Source organism: Poecilia mexicana, unplaced genomic scaffold, assembly GCF_051168715.1.
Source record: "Poecilia mexicana isolate PSO_F unplaced genomic scaffold, ASM5116871v1 scaffold_23, whole genome shotgun sequence".
In the NCBI taxonomy this organism is placed as follows: Eukaryota; Metazoa; Chordata; class Actinopteri; order Cyprinodontiformes; family Poeciliidae; genus Poecilia; species Poecilia mexicana.
This window is the reverse complement of record NW_028263392.1, coordinates 21,757,516-21,780,015: the sequence shown is the minus strand read 5'-3', so window position 1 is coordinate 21,780,015 and position 22,500 is coordinate 21,757,516. Positions and strand designations below refer to the sequence as shown.

The window sequence follows — 22,500 nt, the reverse complement described above, 5'->3', positions numbered from 1 at the left end:
GGATGGATGATGGATGGATGGATGGATGATGGATGGATGATGGATGGATGGATGGATGATGGATGGATGGATGGATGATGGATGGATGGATGCCTCTGTCCATCCGTCTTTGCTGATCCAGTTTTCCCTGCTCTCTGTCTGTCAGGTGTCTCTTTGTGTTTCATGATTTTAATCTGAAATAACGCAACTAGAGATTATTGTGGTCTGGATGCGTCACGCCTCATTCACCCTTCACAAACCGCAGCCTGGCTGTGAGAGAGAGAGAGAGAGAGAGACGCGTCTCTGGTGTCGCTCTGTGAACTTCCCACGCTGCATGGTGTGTGTCTTTGTGTGTGTGTCACATGCTTCTCGCTGCCCCTCCTTCGTGATCGACGTTGTTTTGATGTTGTTGGAGGCTGGTTACCAGGGTAACCGCTTCTCATCCAGGGAGGATATGTAGCAACACACACCGATGATATCAGCCTGTCAAAATAAAAGCCTGAGGTGTTGCTGGTTACTGACGGATCATATTGGTCAGCTTTAATGTGTGTGTGTGAACCATGTATTAGATGCATTGTGGGGACCCACTGCACCTGCTGGGGCCTGAAGCGTGGGCCCCATGAGGGGAAACGCTGGTTTGGGTTTGAGGTGAAGTGAATTTAGGTCAAAGGTTAGAAATGAATGGAAAGTCAGAGACAGGAACCAGCAGCAGGACGTGATGTGGGCCGGTTCTGGTGGAACCGGGTGTCCTGTGGTTGTGAGCAGAGTCAGAACCGGAGGTCCGTTTTAATAAACATCAGAACCGTTGGGTGTTGGGCTGAAAAGTTCAGCTCAGCTTTTAGATCCAGAAGTGAAGCTGAAACGGGTCGGTTCTGGTTCAGACAGAATGAAAACCCAACATTCTCTGAGTATTTGATACAAATTCTTCCTGAGGTTTTTGGTCATTGTGTTGTTGACCTTTGACCCCAGATGGATCAGTTGGTGTGCAGGTGAAGCCTGGAGCATTCTGACAGAACTTCCTGTGTCGTCCACTGAGGGGCTCTGGACTCGGACCCCTGCTGTTTATGCAGGAAGTTCTCTTTGTTCCTCAGATTGTTGGAAACCTCGGTGACCCCGGAGCATGAGCAAAACTGCAGGTCAGAGGTCAAAGGCCTTTCCATGCTGCTTGCTGTTCGGCTCTCTTCCTCGATTTCTGAACGTTTTGCCTTTAACGTTTAGCATTTTCATGTAAATATGTTCTGTAAAGAAAGTGATTTGTGTGGAAATCAGTCCAACCTTTTCTGTTACGTTTTTCCTTTCACTAAACTTTCCATTAGTATTATTGCATGCAGCAATCCAGCTGGTTCAGTAAAACTGTTTTATGTTTTTTTGTTGTCATGAAGAGGAATGTGCGACTGTGGGTCATAGTTTATTGCAAACAGTGACATCACACAGGTAACTCCGCCCCCTTGCTACTCAGATTTAAAGGAGCAGTTCACATTGACAGATTCAGACTTCAGGTCAGAAGCAGGAGGATGAAAAGAGGCACAGCAGAGTGAAAACGACCTTTGACCTGGAAACCTCAGTGTTCTGCTTTCTTTGAGCTGCAGTTCACAGTTTAGCCACCGGGTGTCGCCACACAGATGGCTGTGAAACACTGAGCTGAAGTCATCGGATTGATTCACCAAATATATTGATTGAGTCTGAGTTACCATGGAAACCAGGAGACAAGGTTGCTAAGGAAACAGCAACAATAACATTTGATCATGTGTAGCACCTTGACCTGCTTTGACTAAACCCAATGAACAGCATCTGATCTGATGGGGTTGGAACTCACAGGAAGTCACTTTGGCTTTCAAATTAAAAGTCATGTCCACCAATAAATACACACAACCCTTCATAATAAAAGTCCCTTTTCAACAGCAGCTGCTGTTTCAGGTCAGAACTCGGTACAGGAGGCTGAACCAGAACCAATGGACCTGGTCAGGACTCCAGAACGGCTCTGGACCCGCTCTGCGTCCAGCTGAGGACTTCGGCCGTCTCTCCGCTGGCGCGGCTGACGAACACGGACGGCGGCTGCGCTGACGCCATCTCAAACCTCAGCTGGGCTGTGGTTCTGTTCCCTCGACAGGATGGGTTCTTCTTCCTGGTCTTGTGGAGCGCTGGATCGGGCCGGTCCGGCGGGGGGCCGTGGGCCCCTCGGTCCGGCCGGCGAGACGCCCTGGCGACGTCACCGGAGGACGAGGAGCCCAGCTTGGCCAGCGCCACGGGGATTTCCTCCAGGGACTCTGCAGAGTCCGAATGGTACTCGGCCGGAGGGGCGGCGGCCTGGATGGGGCCCGGGACCGGGGCAGGTCCTGGGGGGGCCCTCAGAGGGAATGCTGGGAAAGGAAGCCGCTGACCCAGGGAGGACTCTGCTGGAGAATAAAAAGACAACGTATTCAGAGGTCAGAGGTTAGGAGCACAACTTAACACAACTTTAGATGGAGTCATCAGCAAATACGGGGACGTCTTCAGCCATCAAACTTAAATTCAACAGTTTTCCATCTTGTTTTGTTCTTCAAAGCTTTTCTGGACTTAATAATACTGGGGTTCCCAACCCGCATGAGTGTTTGGACCATCAATGCAAGGCCGTCCGCGTAACTACGGCATGCTGGGAGTGGGGAACCCTGTTGGAACCATGTTTTTACTCAGTTTTTCCATTCTTCTTCTTCTTCTATTTCTCAGTTGAAACTCCATAGACATAATATAAGAGTAGACCCCGCATTGGCCGCTCCGGCGCAGGAAATACGGCGGCCATCTTGGAGCGGTATACCCTCCTACTTTGCTCAACCAAAACAGCAGAAGATGCCTCAGCACTGAGGGATATTGTTGTTCTGGTCGATGGATTATTGATGTGAGGACAGACAACATTTCATAAGTAAGATGGACATATTATTGTGTATATATTGTGATTAGAATATTACTTTACTGTATTTATGTCCACCGGCGAGATACCAGCTAATATTAGCTACAGTGCTTGGTGTAATACGGGTTCAGCCCCGCTATGAAGGCTAACTGAGATTCTGTACATCTAAAAAAACTAATTATTCTCTAACATTGACTTAGATTATCTGACACAAGGGCCTATATTAGAAATGAAACAATATAACACATATTATAAAACTTATATTATGTGTTATAACATTCACCGGCAAAGTTTACACAGGTGGTAAAGACTATTATTTATATTCTTTCACTCTGTCAAAGTAAGATACATCCTAAATCTTCTGCTTTTGTTTTGAAAGTTTCCTAAAGACACGATGTGAGGAAGAAGAGGGAGAAATCTATAAAGAGAGACGGATTCACTGCAGCACGGATGAATCTCACATCGGATTTTGGACTCGTCGGCTGAGAAAAAAAAACAAAACATATATATATATATATATATATATATATATATATATACAGTGGGGAGAACAAGTATTTGATACACTGCTGATTTTTCAGGTTTTCCCACTTGCAAAGCTTGTAGAAGACTGTAATTTTTATCATAGGTACTCTTCAACTGTGAGTGATGGAATCTAAAACAAAAATCCAGAAAAATACAATGTATGATTTTTAAATAATTAATTTCCATTTTATTGTGTGAAATAAGTATTTGATCATCTATCAACCAGTAAGAATTTTGGCTCTCACAGACATGTTAGTTCTTCTTTAAGAAGCCCTCCTGTTCTCCACTCATTACCTGTACTAACTGCACCTGTTTGAACTCGTTACCTGTATAAAAGACACCTGTCCACACTCAATCAATCAGACTCCAGCATCTCCACAATGCCCAAGACCAGAGAGCTGTGTAAGGACATTAGGGATAAAATTGTAGACCTGCACAAGGCTGGGATGGGCTACAGGACAAGCAGCTTGGTGAGAAGGCAACAACAGTTGGTGCAATTATTAGAAAATGGAAGAAATACAAAATAACGGAAAATCTCCCTCGGTCTGGGGCGCCATGCAAGATCTCACCTCGTGGAGCATCATTGATCTTGAGGAAGGTGAGGAATGAGCCCAGAACTACACGGCAGGACCTGGTCAATGACCTGAGTAGAGCTGGGACCACAGTCTCAAAGAAAACAATCAGGAACACTCTACGCCGTCAAGGATTAAAATCCTGCAGTGCTCGCAAGGTGCCCTTCCTCAAGCCAACGCATGTCAAAGCCCGTCTGATGTTTGCAAATGACCATCTGAATGATCCAGAGGAGGAATGGGAGAAGGTCATGTGGTCTGATGAGACAAAAATAGAACTTTTTGGTTTAAACTCCACTCGTCATGTTTGGAGGAAGAAGAATGATGAGCACAACCCCAAGAACACCATCCCAACCGTGAAGCATGGCGGTGGAAACATCATTCTTTGGGGATGCTTTTCTGCAAAGGGGACAGGACGACTGCACCTTATTGTGGGAAGGATGGATGGGGCCATGTATCGTGAGATTTTGGCCAACAACCTCCTTCCCTCAGTAAGAGCACTGAAGATGGGTCGTGGCCGGGTCTTCCAGCATGATAACGACCCAAAACACACAGCCAGGGCAACTAAAGAGTGGCTCCGTAGGAAACATCTTAAGGTCCTGGAGTGGCCTAGCCAGTCTCCAGACCTGAATCCAATAGAAAATCTTTGGAGGGAGCTTAAAGTCCATGTGGCCCAGCGACAGCCCCGAAACCTGAAGGCTCTGGAGGAGATCTGTATGGAGGAGTGGGCCAAAATCCCTGCTGCAGTGTGTGCAAACCTGGTCAAGAACTACAGGAAACGTCTCTGTAATTGCAAACAAAGGTTTCTGTACCAAATATTAAGTTTCATTTTTCTGGTGTATCAAATACTTATTTCACACAATAAAATGGAAATTAATTATTTAAAAATCATACATTGTATTTTTCTGGATTTTTGTTTTAGATTCCATCACTCACAGTTGAAGAGGACCTATGATAAAAATTACAGTCTTCTACAAGCTTTGCAAGTGGGAAAACCTGAAAAATCAACAGTGTATCAAATACTTGTTCTCCCCACTGTATATATATATATATATATATATATATATATATATATATATATATATATATATATATATATTATTCAGTATTAATATTTATTAGTGTTTGTATAGTTATATAAATATGTATTGATATTACTAAATAATGTATTAAATAAACTATGAACGGCTGTGTGCTTTGTAATATGCTCTTCATACATCGATATCAGAATATTCCATTCCTATTCTATTGTTATAGCCACTAAGCATATTTAAATATGATGAACTATGTATTAAAAACATACTTAAAAAATACAATTGTTTATAAATGTAGCTTTGATAGATGTTTGAATATGGTTTACAGTAATAAAGTGTGTTATGATGGATTAAATCTGCTGATACGTCATTGTGCTGCTAAACACATAACGCTGAGTGGAGTGTTATTTTTGGGGTCCATTGGACATTGTGCACCCCTGATGTTGTGGTTAGTGATGCACTTGATGCCCTGCCATATCCAAGAGGAGGTTACAGAGTGTGGAGGAGTTAAGATCATGTAAGATGGTCAGAGGCAACAGGGAGTCCCGGTTCTGCACCGCTGGGCCCGCTTTGCTTTCTTAATGGAAAAAGCCTTGGATCTACAGGAACTCGGCAGGTTAACTTTGCCCCAGAAATGAATGTCTGGCTGATTTTATGATCAAATTTCAAATCAACACCTCTACAAATAGTGAACAAACAGATGTTCATTAAATGCATCAGAAGTCCCACTGATTTCACTCTCAGAGCGTCGACCAGCAGCTGGACGCTTCATCTCTGCTCTTTAAATGTTCATTTTTCTGTTTGGGCCTCTGAGCCGATCAGAGGTCTTCATCATGCAGACGGCCGCTCTCCACGCTGGAGCTAGCTCGCTTTACACAGCTAGCTCCAGAGCCTGCGGCTCGGCTGGTACGAGAGAGCCAGGTGAGCTCATACCTGGGGGCGGAGCTACAGGTGGGCAGTGCTCTCTGGTCACCTCCGCTGGAACCTGACGGCCCTTCTTCTTCTTCTTCTGTGGTATAAAAGAGATAAACATGGAGGAGTGACTGAACAGAACCTGAATCATAAAGAGTGGGCCAAACGGAGCAGGATGAAAACGCTTCGAAAACAACATGGTTCAGGTGAGGCTCTGAGCTCAGATGAAACAACTGTTTGGGTTGTCATGATGGGGTGTGTGTGTGTGTGTGCTGACCTGTGTGTGTCGGTGTGTGTGTGCCTTCAGCTCTGTGGAGGCGGTGGGCGGAGCCTCCTCGTCATGGACCGGATTGGATGCGCTCCTCGCTCTGCCATTGGCCAGGAAACTGAAACAGAGCGGGCAGCTGGTGTGAAGGTGCAGTTCCTGCTGTGACCACCAGGGAGCAGATTTGACCTTTTTGTCCACATTTCTTGGAAAATTTCAGAGGATTTTAAAGTTGCAGGTCAGACCCAGAGATTGTACTCCAGTCAGAGTAGCATAACTTCAACATATTAAGCATTAATACATTAAGCTTTCATTGATCAAGTCTAAAAAGTACTTGGTAAAAAATATACTCAAGTACGGAGTAACTGATCTTAACACACAAATTCCTGTCACCAGATACTTCTGTAAAAATTCTGGTATTTTAAAAACTAATACCAAAATATTTATTGTCGTCCACCAGGACAATTTGCTGCCCTCGATATTTCCTGTGTTTATTTTGGTCTTTGTTGTGACATTTGGTGTCGATTAGGGGTGTAGTATTACAATAATCTCATGATACAATATGATACACGATATCCTGCTCACGGTACAACATGTATCACGATATTTGGCGATCAAAACGCTTCAATACACTTATGATTTTCTGAAAGATTTCAGAAGGACAGAGTGATTTTGGTGACAGTTTGTGTTCCATAGACTTGGATTTAATTAACTGAAAACTGATTAAAAGCATCAGCTACTCAATACCTGGCTCTGATTGGAGTAGGGGGGTAAAATAAAGTCTTTTGGACTATGGGAAAAAGGCTTTTCTACCTTGGCTCCCGGAGTTAGCCGTGGCTGTAAGCCGTTTACTACTAGCTGCTGGGGAAGCGGCTCCGCCTCACCCCGTAGTGATCGAGTCCTGGCAGCTGCAGCGCCGCCGTTCCCCTCTTGTATATCTGAGTATCTGCCTCTCATCGTTCTCTCAGTCTGTGATACTGTTTGTCAGTTACCAATAAGAATGATTGATCTGCCATCGTCGTCATGGTTTCCCCTCTCCGTCTTCCTGCTCCAAGCAGAGCGCCGCTGCTGCTGCGCGTTGATTCTTCAGGTTTCCTTTACATACAGACAGAAACCACTAGGCTAAAAACAAATCGCCCAGCGGATGCCACCGATCGCTCCGGGATCCAAACTTTGCAATAATTTCGCGAACTCACTACTTTTGCCGCTGCTCCGTTCCGCTTCTTTTTCACCGTAACTTGAGCAGCTTTACTTTGTCTCTTAGCAACAAAATACATCCCATAATTATTTATTGAAGATTTGAGATTTCTAAAACCAAAGGAATCTGACGTTGCGTTTCATTTTTACCTTTGGAAGCTCATTTCCTGTCACATAACCGGAAAAGCCGGTTTACTAATTTTAGCATAACTCCAGTTTCACTTGGCCTGTTAACGCAATTTAAAAACTGGTGTGTAGTTTATAATGTGCTCTTTAAGCACAAGTTGAAAGTGGGACTGGGGGAGGCGGGGTCTGGCTGCCAAGCCGTCACAAACCAGACGTATGAGGCTATGGACCCCTGTGGTCTAATGTATCGATACTCGCGGATGAAAAATCGATACATATTGTAGAATCGATTTAATTATACAGCCCTGGTGTCGATGTGTGTCGAACAAATCGCGTCCCGTATCGGTCCAATACGGGACGATTCTCTATAACACACACTCCCTCAGCTCAGACACACAGCACACACTCTGTTTGCTTCCTGGGAGTCAGAGACAGCAGTCTCCATGGCAACAAGGACCCCCTGCTCTGGGTTTGGGCGTTACCTGGGGACCGGATCGGAACCAGCACAGGTGTCCGCCTGTCCCTGCTGGATGTCCAGCTGGGGGCTGGTGTACCCCAGGGTCCCTGAGTAGTTCACATCCTGTTGGGACAGCAGAGGCGTCAGGACGCAGCGGCAGGCTGGGCCGCTCAGGTGAGCAGTTCGTTACCTGGACGACGGACGGGCGTCGTCTCTGCTTAGCTGCAGTGGGTGTCCTGGGGTCTCTGCTGTCCAGGCGGTGGCGCTGTCGCACAATGTACTCATAGGTGCTGAGTCTGTTCCACACTGAGGAGACACGGCTCCAGGTGAGCCATAGCGGCCGGCGGGGGACACAGGTGAGACAGGTGAGGCTCTTACTCAGGTAGATGTGGAAGCAGAGCAGGTGGCAGAGAAGCCCCGATGACAGCAGGCCCATCGCCATGGTAACGGCAGCCAGAACCGGGATGACGGCGGCCGCTGACCTGAGAGGAGCCACAGGGAGGAAGACGAACCACACACCTGTCTGATTCTGGACTGGGGACACAGCAAACACATTCCGTCTCATACTCCAAGCTACAAGCCTTGTTCCACGGGGTCAGAGGTCAAGCCTTACCCAGGAAGTGTTTGTCGGTGCGCAGGTTGGACGGGTCCCTGAAGAACTCGACGAAGACGTAGGAGGCGAAGAGCAGAACCAGAGACACGCCCAGCAGAGCGGAGACAACGCTGTGGAGGAACAACCTGCAGGACAGGGGGACACGTGAAGACACATGTCCCGCCCCGCCCTGCTGCAGTGGATCAGCCAATCAGAAGTCACAAAGAGGACAGTAACACAGGTGTGACCAACGTGGCGTCCAGATGGAGCAGTAAGGAACCCGGTCATGGCGCAGCAGAACTGTGATTCCCTCAACAAGCTGCTGCATCTCAATAAGTGGGAATATTAGGAATATTATACAATATTAAGTCACACATCATGTTCATGTTTTCAACACTTTCTTCTGTTAATTATGATGATTTTGTGCTTCCAACCAATAAAAATTTCAGACCAATAAAAAACATTTTAATACCCAAATCTGGGCTCCTCCCAGCAGTCGAGCCAGATCAGAATCAGCTTTTCATTTACTGACATGTAGCTGTGCTTCAGACTGACAGGAGGACTTGCTGTTCCTCCTGATGCTTTCTTGTGTTTCCACCTGCAGAGCTTCCTTCAACCCGCCAGCTGACATGAGGAAACAGGAAGTACTCACTTGTAGTTCCTGCTGCCCACACAGTTGTTGAGCCAGCGGCAGTGGTGGTCGAAGTTAGCAACGCACTTGTTACAGGCGCTGCAGTGCTTCGACTTGGGTCCCCTGAAACAACACACACTCCAAGTGAAGTAAAACACTACAATCCCCAGAATGCAATGCAGCATCCCAGGTTAAATCTGCGAGAAGGACCTCGCTGCAGCAAACAGGAAGGGGCGGGACGGACCACTGTCAGTCTCATACCTTATTTGGAAGTCTTTTGGACTTCCAAAAGGGGGCGCTATTTTCTATACTTCCGTTTTTATTTTATTTTGAAATCTGTGATATATTTTCACCTTTAGGAAGGAGTTTCACTCTCAGAATGTATTTGAACTTATTTATTTTCTTCATTTTTCTATTTTCTTCAGCGCAGCTCACAGTTTTTAGCAAATTCTGTAGCTTTCGGTTGTACTTCTAAATCTGTTTCGGAGCCTGCTGCTGCCTCTAGTGGCATGGGGGTGGTAACACAACTAATATAATTACTAAATCAGAGTACATCTTTAATATTTATTATTAATTTTGGCATTACTGGAACAGTAAAAGATAAATTCCCTCACAAAAGAAGATACCTTTGCATTTTCTTAAGGAAGTAAAGCTAATTAAATGAGATAAACAAGAACTGAAAGTGATTAAAGTTTCACTTGATGGCCAACCTGTTGAAACTGTGGCAAATTTTAAATACCTCAAGTCGTTCCTGGACAGTCAGCTCAACTTTGCTGAAAACACTGACTATATTTTAAAGAACTGTTCTCAGAGACTCTACCTTTTAAGGAGACCCAGTGATCTTTGAGTAAGCCAACTTGAGCTTGTGTACAAGACAATGTTGCCATCTCCTCGGCTGGTTTGGTCACATGAGCTGCAGACTAACAGAATCTTTTAAGAATAGTTTGAATGGCAGGTATAACAGCAGGTAAATGGTGGTGAAACCAAAACCATCTCTGTCTCAACTGTTTGCTGAAAGAACATGGAAGATGGCAGGAATATTTCAGCAGAGATCATCCATCCTCTTTATTCATCAGTGTGAACCTCTGAGTTCATGAAGGTCTTACTGTGTTCCTCTGGCAATAAGAACATTTATTAGACGTCATTTATTGACAGTGCAATAATTATTGTGTTTTCAGTTCAGCAAAACCCTGTTAATCAGATGTCAATTAAAATCATGTGTGCTGAATTAGGGGAATGCCTAAAACTTGCAGGGCCTGGAGGACCAGAGCTGAACCACACTGGATTCGACGTTGGCATTTCAATCAATGGATATTGACAGTAAATCAACATTGATTCATTGACACAGTTTCAACGTTAGTTAATTGGCTAGAATTGAATGGTTGTTTGATGGTTGATCCAGCTTCTGTCATTGACCTCAACTATACCTGCAACCTTTGTGATCATAATTCAACATTGAATTAACATCTTTTGCCAACAGTGAAGCAGCTGTGTGTTTGGGACATCCCACTCATGTAAACGTGGGGGTGGACCGCTCCACTCCTTGTAGTAAGTTGTAGATGCCCCCTGCCCCCTAAAAATGTGAGAACCCCCAATCAGTAGTAAAATGCTCTGACCCAGAGCTCTGATGAGGAGGAGGGGAGGGGAAGGGTTCGGCAAAACAGCTGACATTCAACGTTGATCAGACATCGGCATTTCACTCATAAGATTTCAACCACAAAACAACGTTGATTCAACGGTTAGAATTGGATGATTGTTTGATGGTTGACAAGTTTACAACTTCAACCAAAAATCAACCATTCTGACTATAATTCAACGTTGATTTAATGTTGTGTGCTATCTGGGTACAGATCTATGCAGATGCTTCTAAAATGTTAAATGATAAATGTACAGTTTGAAATAGACTTAAATATTGTGAAATATAAAAGAATAACAGATATATTGACAGTGTATACAGGTGAATTAATGGCAGTAGAATGGATTGAAGAAGTGTGAGAGAGGCTATTATTTGTTCAGACTCAAGTTGTACATTGATAATATTCAAGAGGTAAATTCAAAATCAGGGTACGATATTATATTGGATATAATTCACTAAATTTTCAGGATTAAAAATCATGGATCTCAGGTTAAACTAGTTTGGATTCCTGCCAACATTGGTGTGGTAGGAAACGAGTTGGCTGATAGTTTTGCTAAAAGTGCTGCAAAAAATAATATTGTTGATTTAAACATTTAAATAAATAAAAATGAGATAAAGAATGTTTTAAAAATGACATTAAGAAGAAATGGCAAGAACAGTGGGATAGAGGAGGTAATGCTAGGTTTCATTATAGTATTTAAAATGTTGGGAATTTAGAAAATGTCAAAGAATTTTTTAAAAAGAAGAAGATATATCCATATTTGAACATAGAGGATTAAATATTGTGAACAAATAGAAACAGTACAACATATATTTTAAAACATAATAATGTTCATGAAAGAGGTGTTAATTAAAAATTTAGATAGGAATACAATTAAATTAGATATAAGGGAAATGTTTGGGAGATCATCTGGTGATTTTAATATTTTTAGTTTTTTAAGAAGAACGGGTGTTTTGGGGAGATTGTAGAAGTAAAAATATGATCTATACTCCAATCTGGAAGGTGGCGCTAACGCACATAATGTTGTTTGCCAACCGCCATAAGAAAGAGGAAGAAGAAGTTACTGCGCATGCTCCCTGGACTTCCTGTGTTCAGAACGTAATCGGTGACTCCGGTCCGGTGGCGTGAGCGATACAGAACCAGAATCTGGAGCAATTTGGGGCTGCGATGGAGGGCCAGGACCAGAAGCAGGACCAGAACCAAGACCAGCACCAGGACTGGGGATCCTCCTGCTGTCCTTCCAAGTGGAAGAAGGTGAGTGTGATTCTGGACTGCTACTAAAAATCCGGTCGGTCTCTAACTTTACCGAACTGGACCTGAACCTGTCTAGTCGATCCGAACTGAGCCCGAGTTCTGATCCACCAGCAGTGAATAATCCGACTCCAGCGGCTGGTTTTCCTCGTGAACAGACTGAATTAGTGGTTCAAATGTTTACGGTGAAGTATTGCTTTGTAAACCATTTATTGACTAAATAAGCAACAATTTTGACAAAACCATTTATGCTGCTAAATTATTGAATAAATGGACAAATGAGCGCAACAACAAATATTTATTATTTTTAAAATATTCTTCAGGTCAGTCAAGACATTAATGTAAAGGCCAATGAATAGATTCATAAAACTAAATATATATTTTTTCTTTTTTTACAGTTTATTTAGCTGTGCCTTCTAATTTTTCCTGGCCTGCTGTGAACATTTTCTGGGTTGGGTTGAAGTTAGTTCATCTCTCCAGAGTTTCTGTGATCAATCCTTCAGGCTCTTTCAAAATGTGGACACTGACCCTAGCATTAGCTGCTACATGTTAGCATTGAAATGCTATTGTTGGCTACATAGACATGAATACGTAGACGCCTCATGGAGCGGGTCGGCCCGTTGCTGCGATACGTAACAGCGCCGCCATATTGAATGTGGAATATGTGCCGGTGTTATGCCCAGAAACGCATGCCTGCCCAAAATTGCATCCCCTCTCGCGGGAGCGCGCATCGCTCTAAAGTCTCGCATATTGACGAGAAACCGGACTGAAATATGACCGAAGAGGAAATTTTAAAGATATTTGTAACATTATCACGTTTCTTAACCATGTAATCCCTAAAATGGTGGGTTTTATTTCGCAAATTACTTGAAATAAATACGGTTTTTACACCTTTATTGACACATATGAGTCGAACTTTTTTTCAGTCCGTCTCTGTTGAAAACGTTCTCCGCAAATGGTTTGAAATTCTCTGCTTTGTTTTTAGATACCATAACAGCTTAAAAGCATTACAAAACAGAGGCCCATTATGTAGAACATTTTACATCATCCTTAACTTTCTAGTCTGTTAATGTAGGAGGAAATGCATTTTAATTCATCAGCCTGAAAATATTTGCATCCATCCTGTTGATATAAAAATGATAGCATTAGCTCAGAGAACAAGTGTCATTACGTAGAAAAGGTGAAATCCTTTCAGCTCTTTATTTCTTCTTTATTTCTTTATTTCTCTTTATTTCTTCTTTATTTCTTTCTCACACAATATATTTGTCAATCAAATAAATGACTAAAGACAGAGTTTCTTTTGATGTGATTATTTAATTGTTTTGGGGCATTTCTGAATAAAGAGAGAGAGAGACTGTATATACCACCTTCTGTCAAATTTTAATCGGAGTTTGATGGATTAAACAATATCAAACCTCCCCCTTCCCTCCCCCCATGAGAACTTTGTGACTAACTGACAAATTGTTAGCCAAGTATGTGGAGCAGGAAAATAGGTTGGAGTTACTTAAATGAATCAAACCAAATGGCTCAGAAGATCCAATAACTGCAAGAGGAAAAAGACTGAAGCAAAGTAGCATTCACAATGATGAGAGGACAAATTCTGGAAAGGGATCGACGTTGGGGGTTGTCACTTTAACTGCAGAAAGCTAAAAGTTAAATTTGAGTAGCCTCTGATTATTATTCTGATTAAGATCTGCAACAATAGGCATATATGTAAGTTTTTCATTTTATAGGATTAAATTATTTTAGAATTAGGGTTACAGAGAACAGACTTACCACTTATAATCTCTGATTCTGAGAAATTATCAGCCTCCTCAGAGTATGCACCTAAACAAACCAACATTATTATTAACCATGATGCATATACATATATATAAATTGAAAAAGATATTTTTAGCATTTTTTTTTACTTATGGTCAAAAAACGAAGAGAGATCCTGAGAATTGAAAGTTGTAGACCCGTCAAAATGAACCTGCTTGCCTGGAAAACCGGACATATTTCAGAATAATGCTGGTTTAAAGATGAAGCAAAATTAAAAGTTTACAACTCCTGTTGTACCAGAGATGGGAGAAGTTCTGTGGAGCTGCGATCTAGTCGAGGTGATGCATCCTTTTAAAGAGCACCATGTGGCAGTGAATCTGTTGTTTTTTCCTTCGGAAGGATTTCCTGATGCATCCTGAGGCAGGCATCACCAGCTGCAGGGTCAAAGGTCAGCCCCTCTTGCCTAGCTATAAGTTTTCTCATGTCCTGTTAAAGAGTATGATCCAGCACTTATCTGTAGTCCAACACCAAATAACGCAGCGTAAGCTATTCTCTGAAGGATTGTCAGATGTATCCTGCGGGTTTTTCTTTGGTGGGTCAGGGGTCACTCTGCTGAACGCTGCGCATCAAGAAGACAATCTGTTTAAAACCTGAGGTAGTTACAACATTCCTAATCTAATTCAACATTGTTTAGAATATAGTTTATTTATTTATTCACTATTCACTTACAAGTAAATTATTCAGTTTATATTGGCTAATTCAAAGAGTTCAGGAGGAGTTAATGGTCAGCAGATGGTCACAGAGGGAGGTCAGGAGGTCACAAAAAGGCAGAAGATCTCATCTGCTGCCACATACAAGATGGCGGCGACATAACGCAGGACTCAGCGCTCAGTGAGGCGTCTACGGATTCATGTCTATGGTTGGCTAGATAGAATAGGCTAACTCATTTTAAGTCGGTGTTTCTCAATCCTGGTCCTCAGCCCCCCTGCTCTGCATGTTTTAGATGAGCCTCTATTGCAGAACAGCTGATTCAAATGACTGCATGACCATCAATTACTGCAGAAGCCTGTTAATCACCCAGAGATACAATCCAGGTGGCAGAAGGGAAACACCTAAAACATGCAGGACAGGAGGCCTGAGGACCAGGCGGAGAAACTCTGGTTTAGCTCAACTTAAACACATCAATAGTGTTTTCCATCGTCCAGTCAGATCATTTAAAAGCAGAAATTAACCGAGAGAACCCGCTTCCATTGCTAATGTTAGTGACGCAGCTGTGCGTCACATTTACGATTGTACCAGAAACACAGGAATACAAAGGTTCCGCCTTGGGACTGTTGCATGTAAAAAATGTATATATAAATATTGCAATTAACTGGGTTGCAATATGCACCTCATTAAAATTGATGTAATTAATTATTCTTAATGAATGTGTTAAAATCCCATCTCTCTGTTATTATCAACATTCCTGATTCATTTGTGGATTGTGAAGCAAAGAAGAGAGGAAGGACAGTTCTGTTTGGATTTTAATGAACTGGGAACTTTGGCCGGGTTCTGTCGTTCGCTAAACTTCCAACATCCTCAGAATGACAAGAAAAAGGTGAGGAGGATCCAGTGGTTCTGTCGCTTGGCCTCCAGGATCTGAGCTGCTCTTGCTTCCATATTGGATCAGCTGCCAGCAAAAGGTCTGCGGCTCTCTGGGACCTGAACCTCCATCTTTCCCCTGCAGTCACTCTGAAGCTGCTGCTGGAAAACGAACCGTTTCTGACAGCTTGATGATGTTGACGCCTCCATAACCAGATCGGCAGCAAGAGGAGATCGTCTGGACGACCAAAGAAAAAACCTTTAGAGATGAAGTTCCTGAGGAAGAATCTGAAGTGGGAAGAAAACAAGTCCAAGGTGAAGAAAGCAGGAAGTAGAGCCAAAATATCCAGAACTTAACTGGAGATGATGACCAATCTGGATGAGTAGATCTGCTGGTCCATCAACTCTCCAATCGTCTTGTTGATGAAGAACCAGCAGAGAAATGTTTCCTCCATTAATCTGTTAATGTGATCTTTGAAAATGTATTCAGTCTGTAAAACCAATGTTGGTTTAGATTTTTGATTTTGATGATGAAAGCAGAGAGTTTAATAAATAAGATTTCAAATAAGATCATTAGAAACTCGTCTAGAAGGGAACTCATCTTCGGGTTTCCTCTTTGTTTTTAGGGTTAAACATTGGTCCAGATACGATCTGTTTTCTCCTCCATGTAGATTCTGACGCATTCAAATGTTATTTTTTTGTGTTCAGCAGAAACGTAAAGGGAAAGCGGGGTCAAAGGGTCACCGCTGTCCACTGTGTAGCAAAACCTTCCAGTCAGCTGAGAGGCTGAAGGTCCACCAGATCGTCCACAGTGAGGAGAGACCACACATCTGCGGCGACTGCGGCGCCTCCTTCAAGGTGTTGAACTCCCTGAAGCTCCATTGGCGGATTCACACCGGAGAGAAACCGTACAGCTGTGTGGAGTGCGGAGCGTCCTTCTCCGTGTCCAGCAGTCTGAAGAAACACCAGCGGCTCCACACGGGGGAGAAACCGTACAAGTGTGACGTGTGTGGGAAGTGTTTCACTGAGTCCAGCGCCTTGACAGTCCACAGACGTAGACACATGGGTGAGACACCGTACCAGTGTGACGTGTGTGGGAAGGGATGTACAACATTGTCTGAGCTGAGACAGCACCGGCGCCAGCACACCGGAGAGAAACCGTTCTGGTGTCACCAGTGTGACAAACGTTTCATCACCAAGCAGAGTCTGCAGAACCACGAGGTCATCCACTCGGACCTGAAACCGTTCATCTGTGGCGAGTGCGGAGCAGCCTTCAAGCTGGCCGTCTCCCTGAGGGGCCACCAGCGGGTTCACGCCGGGTACCAGTGTGACGCCTGCGGGGAGATGTTTGCCACAGCGCTGATCCGAGCCAATCACAAACGTAGCCACAAGTGGCTGGACATGCTGTGGCGCAACGAGCGTCTCCAGAAGCTCCAGATGATGTCCGCCGGACACGGCGTGGTTCCAGGACAGACTGGACCACCCGCCGGACCCGGAGATCTAGCTGTGAAAAGAGAATGGACTGAGTCATGATCAGAACCGGCCAGCTGGATCCGGAAGGCTTCATGCCTGCTGTTCATCAGCCGGACCAACAGGAACCTGAAGGAAGGTCAGACGTCATCTTGTCTTCAGGAAGATTCTACTGGTCTTTACTTGAACTTTAATAATCAGATTTCTTGCTGCAAATATTGAAGTTATATTTCTGTAGTTTTCAGAATAAAGTTTTTGTTTAATCAAACTATTTTCTGTTGAGTCATCACTTCCTGGTGGAGTTTGGATCACTTCCTGCTTTCTGTGGGGCATCATGGTCTTCCTGTTAATGTTTCCTCACTGCTCAGTTCAGTTTCAGTTCTCTGGATCACTTAAGGTGGTCTGCTGGTTTCCTGAATGTCAGTCAGAGATTCTGGACCTTCAGCTGCTTTCAGGTTTTCATTTCATTTCTTCATTATTGGGTTTTAGTTGGACTGATGGAAATGGAGCAGATTTAATGTCCTGCGTTATTTAAGCATTTTTACTGAAACATTTACAGATTTTTCTTTTTTTGAGTAGTTGCATTTACTTTACTTTTCAAATACAGTTATTTCAATAAAGAATCAAGTAAAGGTCTGGATGAATCTGGTTATTTCTTCTAAATCCAACAATGTTTCATTAAAAATGAGCAAACAGAATTATCTGACAGCATTAAAATGTTTGAGTTTAATCTCTTCTTGAGTGCAACATGGGTTGACCTTCTGTAGCTTATCTCTGCCTCTATGGGGCGCCACACACCTGCAAAATGTTTGTTGCTGTTGGACATTTTTTCTACCAGAATAAATAATTTCTTCTTGGAATATTTAACTTTTTAGATTTTTGAGTTTCTAATTTATATGATAATTTAAATCATCTGAAAATATTTTTTCTCCAACTCAACATTTTCTATTCACCTCAGAAATCTAACTGATTTAAAAAAAAAATCATATTTTCATGAACTCCATCATATGTGATGTTTATTACAGGAGGGAGACATTGTGAAACAATAACCTAGAAGCTCTAAATGTTGTTTATTAATTCGTGGAGGTCTGTCCAGCTCCCTCGATGCAGGATTTGGTCCAGTCCCAGAGGACTTCCTCTGAGCTTCCAGCAGGGGGCATCTCCTCACTTGTCAGCGTCCTTCACCTTGCTGTCGTACGTTCCGGCGTCCTTGTACGCGTTCACGTAGCCCGTGTGCTCCACCAGGTCTTCGCGGCCTTCGCAACCTTTGCCCCGGCCGCTGTCGTCGAAGCGCTCCTTGTGGGACCCGGTGTAGCGGGACGTGTCAGTCAGACGGTCCACCGTTGCCGTCTTCGCCACTTTCTGAGGGACACAGAGAGGACAGGAAGGAAATTGGGGGACAAGTGAAGCTACTTCCTGTCTGCTCAGCAGAATGGGTCAGAAAAGTTAGGAGTTCCTGACTTTAAGATGAATTTGATCAGAAATATTTAGTTAAAAATCAAGATTTCACAAACACTTCAATACTCATGATTCTAAGTGGAAGACTGATTATGAAGAACCCAATCCAACAGCGAATGACTGTTTGGTTAAACAGCAGCAACTAAAGTCAGTCAGTTGGAGGATCTTACGATCCCCAGAACAGAAAAGTAGCATCGTCTCTTCCGACATTATTGGGTCTCCCAGTTTAACGTAGATAGAAAACGTCTGCAGGCCGGCATTAAGGGACACCAGACAAACTTAACGCCCGGAGTGTTGCTCCTGCCATGAGGCTACATCCAGGAAGCTTTATCGCTGCGGGGGCCGGGGTCGGAGCTCTTCGGTTTGAACATCAGTTTCTAAATCTTGCGAGTGAACCAACTGGACGCCTTCAGGTTTATTCCAGCCTTTGTGATAAATTTTGTTTCATCAGCAGTTCAGTGATTTTCCTCTGAACATCTTTGCTTCTCAGAAAGTCAGATTAGCAGAAGCTAATCGAGGGTCAGACATTTTCTGCTCTAAACTCACCCGGTCCAGCGTTTCTGGAAGCTTTCTGTTTCTGTTCAGTCAGAAACAGAAAGTAAGCGTGATTCAACTGAACAGGAAACGTCTCCATGAAGGCTCACCGTCACGCCGACATTGGTCGGCTCTTGGCCCTCCACCAGCTTGTGAATGGACTGCAGCGCTGCCTCTTTACTTTGACCTTTGAACCTCTTGGGAGCCAGTTCTTCCAGCGCCTGCTGGAACTCCTTGTAGGTGATGACTCGAGCCGACCTCTGTCTGGAAGACATAGAGATATTCCATCAACAACCTTCATCTCAGACCTTCACCGGAACCTTTATTCACTCCAGAACCTCCAATGGATCCAGTGCCAAACTGAATCTGCTGCTTCTACATGAGTCATGAGAGGAGACCCCGACCCGATGTGGATCCGCTGCAGAGAAACTCACTTCACTTTGGAGAAGACGATGTCCACGTCGGTGCCGGTGACGCTCTTCCCATCGATGACCCGGCAGTCCTTGCACAGCTTGGCCCAGGCCTTCCCGGTCAGCTCCCTGCCGCTCGCCTTCGTGTCTCCGTAGAGGGAGAACTTCTTGAAGGCCACAAAGAGCGGCTCCACGTCCGAACTGACCGCCATGATGAGACGACAGCTGTAGAAGAGCAAAGGTCAGTGAACGCACCGTCACTATGAGCATTTACATGTGAAAACTGTGGAACAGAACCCGTCTGACAACAGGAAGTAGGCATAAGATCTCAGAAATCAACAAAGCATTCCATAACGGACCAGAACCAAAACATCAGTCCGTCTAGAAACACTTCAAGAACAGAACCGTCTCTAAGGTTCTGAACTTCACCTGGAACAGAACCTCCTACAGCTGAACGTCCGACGGTCAGTTTACTACCAGTTTACTACCATTTTATCAACAGTTTATCACCAGTTTGATATCAGTTTATCACCAGTTTACTACCAGTTTATCACCAGTTTACTGCCAGTTTATCACCAGTTTACTACCAGTTTATCACCAGTTTACTGCCAGTTTATTACCAATTTACTACCAGTTTATCACCAGCTTACTGCCTGTTTATCACCAGTTTACTACCAGTTTATCACCAGTTTATCACCAGTTTACTACCAGTTTATCACCAGTTTGATATCAGTTTATCACCAGTTTACTGCCAGTTTATCACCAGTTTACTACCAGTTTATCACCAGTTTACTACCAGTTTATCACCAATTTACTACCAGTTTATCACCAGTTTACTGCCAGTTTATCACCAGTTTACTGCCAGTTTATCACCAGTTTACTACCAGTTTATCACCAGTTTACTACCAGTTTATTACCAATTTACTACAAGTTTATTACCAATTTACTACCAGTTTATCACCAGTTTATCACCAGTTTACTGCCAGTTTATCACCAGTTTACTACCAGTTTATCACCAGTTTACTGCCAGTTTATCACCAGTTTACTACCAGTTCATCACCAGTTTACTACCAGTTTACTGCCAATTTATCACCAGTTTACTACCAGTTTATCACCAGTTTACTGCCAGTTTATCACCAGTTTACTACCAGTTTATCACCAGTTTACTGCCAGTTTATCACCAGTTTACTACCAGTTTATCACCAGCTTACTGCCAGTTTATCACCAGTTTACTACCAGTTCATCACCAGTTTACTACCAGTTCATTACCAATTTACTACCAGTTTATCACCAGCTTACTGCCAGTTTATCACCAGTTTACTATCAGTTTATCACCAGTTTACTACCAGTTTATCACCAGTTTGATATCAGTTTATCACCAGTTTACTGCCAGTTTATCACCAGTTTACTACCAGTTTATCACCAGTTTACTGCCAGTTTATCACCTGTTTACTACCAGTTTATTACTAATTTACTACCAGTTTATTACCAATTTACTACCAGTTTATCACCAGTTTACTGCCAGTTTATCACCAGTTTACTACCAGTTTATCACCAGTTTACTACCAGTTTATCACCAGTTTACTACCAGTTCATCACCAGTTTACTACCAGTTTATTACCTATTTACTACCAGTTTATCACCAGTTTACTGCCTGTTTATCACCAGTTTACTACCAGTTTATCACCAGTTTACTACCAGTTTATCACCAGTTTACTGCCAGTTTATCAACAGTTTACTGCCTGTTTATCACCAGTTTACTACCAGTTTATCACCAGTTTACTGCCTGTTTATCACCAGTTTACTACCAGTTTATCACCAGTTTACTACCAGTTTATCACCAGTTTACTGCCTGTTTATCACCAGTTTACTACCAGTTTATCACCAGTTTACTACCAGTTTATCACCAGTTTACTGCCAGTTTATCACCAGTTTACTACCAGTTTATCACCAGTTTACTGCCTGTTTATCACCAGTTTACTGCCTGTTTATCACCAGTTTACTGCCTGTTTATCACCAGTTTACTGCCTGTTTATCACCAGTTTACTACCAGTTTATTACCAGTTTACTACCAGTCTATTACCAATTTACTACCAGTTTATTACCAGTTTACTACCAGTTTATTACCGATTTACTACCAGTTTATTACCAATTTACTACCAGTTTATCAACAGTTTACTGCCTGTTTATCACCAGTTTACTACCAGTTTATCACCAGTTTACTGCCAGTTTACTGCCAGTTTATCACCAGTTTACTACCAGTTTATCACCAGTTTACTGCCTGTTTATCACCAGTTTACTACCAGTTTATCACCAGTTTACTACCAGTTTATCACCAGTTTACTGCCTGTTTATCACCAGTTTACTACCAGTTTATCACCAGTTTACTACCAGTTTATCACCAGTTTACTGCCAGTTTATCACCAGTTTACTACCAGTTTATCACCAGTTTACTGCCTGTTTATCACCAGTTTACTGCCTGTTTATCACCAGTTTACTGCCTGTTTATCACCAGTTTACTGCCTGTTTATCACCAGTTTACTACCAGTTTATTACCAGTTTACTACCAGTCTATTACCAGTTTACTACCAGTTTATTACCAGTTTACTACCAGTTTATTACCGATTTACTACCAGTTTATTACCAATTTACTACCAGTTTATCAACAGTTTACTGCCTGTTTATCACCAGTTTACTACCAGTTTATCACCAGTTTACTACCAGTTTATCACCAGTTTACTGCCAGTTTATCACCAGTTTACTACCAGTTTATCACCAGTTTACTGCCTGTTTATGACCAGTTTACTACCAGTTTATCACCAGTTTACTACCAGTTTATCAACAGTTTACTACCAGTTTATCACCAGTTTACTGCCAGTTTATCACCTGTTTACTACCAGTTTATTACTAATTTACTACCAGTTTATTACCAATTTACTACCAGTTTATCACCAGTTTACTGCCAGTTTATCACCAGTTTACTACCAGTTTATCACCAGTTTACTACCAGTTTATCACCAGTTTACTACCAGTTCATCACCAGTTTACTACCAGTTTATTACCTATTTACTACCAGTTTATCACCAGTTTACTGCCTGTTTATCACCAGTTTACTACCAGTTTATCACCAGTTTACTACCAGTTTATCACCAGTTTACTGCCAGTTTATCAACAGTTTACTGCCTGTTTATCACCAGTTTATCACCAGTTTACTGCCTGTTTAT

At 43.0% G+C, this 22,500-nt stretch overlaps 3 protein-coding genes across 5 annotated transcripts; 1 reads left to right on the top strand and 2 right to left on the bottom strand.

Annotated features, from left to right (window-relative positions):
- Window positions 1-1,368: 1,368 nt before the first annotated feature.
- On the bottom strand, window positions 1,369-9,587 carry zdhhc1 (zDHHC palmitoyltransferase 1). 2 transcript variants are annotated; one of them, XM_088002941.1, is made up of 8 exons: window positions 9,196-9,587; window positions 8,565-8,689; window positions 8,330-8,485; window positions 8,142-8,257; window positions 7,977-8,074; window positions 6,184-6,292; window positions 5,928-6,003; window positions 1,369-2,375 (listed from the first exon to the last, which is right to left on the bottom strand). In XM_088002941.1, exons 1-8 carry the CDS (start codon window positions 9,357-9,359, stop codon window positions 1,942-1,944), a joined length of 1,278 nt encoding a protein of 425 aa, XP_087859067.1. In that variant the 5' UTR covers window positions 9,360-9,587; the 3' UTR covers window positions 1,369-1,941. The 2 variants fall into 2 exon arrangements, with proteins under 2 accessions (XP_087859067.1, XP_087859068.1); XM_088002942.1 differs by having other exon boundaries at window positions 1,369-2,372.
- A 2,289-nt stretch (window positions 9,588-11,876) lies between these two features.
- On the top strand, window positions 11,877-17,142 carry LOC106908094 (uncharacterized). Of its 2 annotated transcripts, none has more exons than XM_014974070.2 (2): window positions 11,877-12,065; window positions 16,113-17,142. In XM_014974070.2, the coding sequence occupies exons 1-2, from the start codon at window positions 11,979-11,981 to the stop codon at window positions 16,935-16,937; spliced, it is 912 nt and encodes a 303-aa protein (XP_014829556.2). In that variant the 5' UTR covers window positions 11,877-11,978; the 3' UTR covers window positions 16,938-17,142. The 2 variants fall into 2 exon arrangements, with proteins under 2 accessions (XP_014829556.2, XP_014829558.2); XM_014974072.2 differs by having other exon boundaries at window positions 11,879-12,065; window positions 16,116-17,142.
- Window positions 17,143-17,873: 731 nt separating this feature from the next.
- LOC148152625 (tubulin polymerization-promoting protein family member 3-like) lies at window positions 17,874-19,523 on the bottom strand. The gene is made up of 3 exons (XM_088002946.1): window positions 19,301-19,523; window positions 18,977-19,130; window positions 17,874-18,236 (listed from the first exon to the last, which is right to left on the bottom strand). Exons 1-3 carry the CDS (start codon window positions 19,486-19,488, stop codon window positions 18,039-18,041), a joined length of 540 nt encoding a protein of 179 aa, XP_087859072.1. The 5' UTR covers window positions 19,489-19,523; the 3' UTR covers window positions 17,874-18,038.
- Between the last annotated feature and the right edge of the window lie 2,977 nt (window positions 19,524-22,500).